This window comes from Erpetoichthys calabaricus, chromosome 1 (assembly GCF_900747795.2).
Source record: "Erpetoichthys calabaricus chromosome 1, fErpCal1.3, whole genome shotgun sequence".
In the NCBI taxonomy this organism is placed as follows: domain Eukaryota; kingdom Metazoa; phylum Chordata; class Cladistia; order Polypteriformes; family Polypteridae; genus Erpetoichthys; species Erpetoichthys calabaricus.
In genome coordinates this window covers 210,933,263-210,935,762 of record NC_041394.2, presented here as the reverse complement: position 1 = coordinate 210,935,762, position 2,500 = coordinate 210,933,263, and the positions used below count along the sequence as shown (strand labels likewise).

At 32.2% G+C, this 2,500-nt stretch overlaps 1 protein-coding gene across 15 annotated transcripts in view; it reads right to left on the bottom strand.

Annotated features, from left to right (window-relative positions):
- Window positions 1–2,500, bottom strand: part of foxp2 (forkhead box P2) — a 613,104-nt gene that overhangs the window by 7,640 nt on the left and 602,964 nt on the right. For all 15 annotated transcript variants that reach the window (XM_051928699.1, XM_051928702.1, XM_051928698.1 and 12 more), the window contains 2 exons: window positions 2,397–2,466; window positions 1,364–1,527 (listed from right to left, as the gene is read on the bottom strand). In XM_051928699.1, the coding sequence (XP_051784659.1) occupies window positions 1,364–1,527; window positions 2,397–2,466 (234 nt within the window). The remainder of the gene's footprint in view (window positions 1–1,363; window positions 1,528–2,396; window positions 2,467–2,500) is intronic.

Below are 2,500 nucleotides of genomic sequence, written 5' to 3'. Positions count from 1 at the left end.
TGTCCCATAAACAATATAGCTATTTTTCCCCCATAAGCTTTTGACACTGCTCTACTTAAACATGCTTTTTATTGTCTAGTTTAGTAAACAAGAGAGAGTGACATATTTGACATCACTGATTAGGGAGAGACATTTCTTACATACACATTTCTGAAACCCACAAAACATTAATTTTTAATACTCTCTCTCTCTCTGCTCCATTAAAAAAGACGGAAAGGCAAAGATTTTAAGGTAATTAATGATACAGTTAGCTGCTAAATATTAATAGGAACAGTCGTGCATAAAATATAACATATAAACCTCTCCAATGCAGACACTAGAGTAATTAAAGTTGAATTCTTAATTACAACTAATAATAGACCATCACTGTTATTTTCAAGCAATGTTTTAGGTTTATCCTAATAGTTGGATATTAACCAATGCCTTGTTTAGGAAAATGTGTTTATAAATCCAGTCTATTTAACGAACCTCTTCATAAAAAACATGCTACATTTGTGTGGAAATATTTGGCATATGTTTAAATATTTTACCTAAATATAGTGCAGTTGTGAAAGACCTAATATTGCAATGTATTTGTACTTTTCACCAAAACTAAACTAATCACACATATTACATTCCAGTTAGGTAAATTAAATATTTATGGTGAGTCGCAAGGTAGTGTAGTGGTTACTGCTGCTAACGTGGAAACAGAGTTTGAATTCTAGCCTGGTCACAATCAGAATTTATACCCTCTCCCTGTGTTTGTATGGGTTGTACTGGTGATATTCAGGTTTTCCTTCCACGTTCCAAATATGTGCAAACTCAGCTAACGGTTATCAATGAATAAAGGTATGTGCATGGGTGTGATTTGACCTACCCAGACAACCATGCTGTGGGAAGAGTTTCCAACTCTCTGTAACCCTATACTGGATTAAGCAGGTTTACAGGATGTAAAGATTTAAAGAATTATTTCTGCTGTGTACCACTGTTTGCATATCTACCAAGGTATAGATTAAATTGAGAAAAAAAATATTGATTAGTTAATATATTTGTAAATAAATGCTCAGTTTAAGACACAAGTCAAAGATAATTGTTCACCTACATAAAGAGGGGGTTCAACTGGTGGTCCAAAACATTTTTTTCTAGGTATGCAAGATAATACTAACAAGGTGTAATACCTTCAGTTATTGACATTTTTCACAAAAATAACCTACAAATAGACTACTGTTAAGTGATATTTCATTTTTTCCTTTTAAACGGTTTGCACTTATTTCCCAGTAAACACATGCGTCTTCCTTAAACAGGAACATGGCTGTATGTTTTTGAAAACAGTACAGGTAGTAAAATTTGATTTAAAACACACACACTGCATACACACACTTACATATGAGGTGGAGGTGAATATCCTGGACTACTGTTGCCATTGGTGTCAAGATGGTCTAATGAACCATTGAGGTCTTCGTGAGTTGTCTGCAGTAATCCACTGGAGCTGGTGTTTAATAGCCCTGGATTTCCAAGTAAAGGTAAACTACTTTCTGCTAGTGCAGCCTTAAAAACAAACAAATAAAACAAACAAATATATTATATACATACACACACACACTATACACACACACACACACACACACACACACACACACACAGAACAATTACATTTTTATACAGTATACACATATACAGACTTGATTAATAAATACTTAATGCAAAATGTATCGATATAAAACATTCAAATCTTGCTAGACGTAGTCTGATAAATGAAGCATAGTTTATTTAGCATTTATATAATATTTACACAACAGGTACATAACTACTATATTTATGTTGTTAGTTAGTTTGTTTCAAGGATTTTAAGCCTTTGGCATTTTTCAATTAGAAGTTTTTCTTTGAAATATTTATAATTTATACTTTAAAAACTATTGAAATTATCAGAACTTTACCCAAAACAAAGAATCTTGACATTTTGCCTTTTGTGCATAAAAATTATATACTACAATTAAATTTTAAAGTTTTGGCCATGAGCGCCTTGTTCAGAAATACTATGATGCGAAATCATTTATGACAAGTTAAATAAATATTAATGCATATCCACTTGCATTTTCAGAAGCTGCTATCAATCTAACATTTGAAGTCTTGCTAGAGAAAGGTTCCTGTCTTTGCCACAGGGTGTCCTCCTCGCATCTTTAACATAGGAAGTTACAGTAAACCTTGTCTCAAATACAATTAACTTATCCTTAATGCTGCATATCACTCATTACAAGTTTAAAAACACTGCTATATGCCTAGTCATGTGATGGAAATGCAAAATTACTATATATTTGATACATTGTATATAATGTTTAATATATTATCCCAATTAATTATCAAAAATAAAAGCCACACAAAGTTCAAATACAAAGATTGAAATTATTGAAAAGTACCTGTAAGCTTGCATTAAGAGCTGCTCCATACCCAAGACTGGTGGGTAAATTTTTAACTAATGTGGGGCTTCTGTAAAGCAGATATACATTGTCACTTACTACAG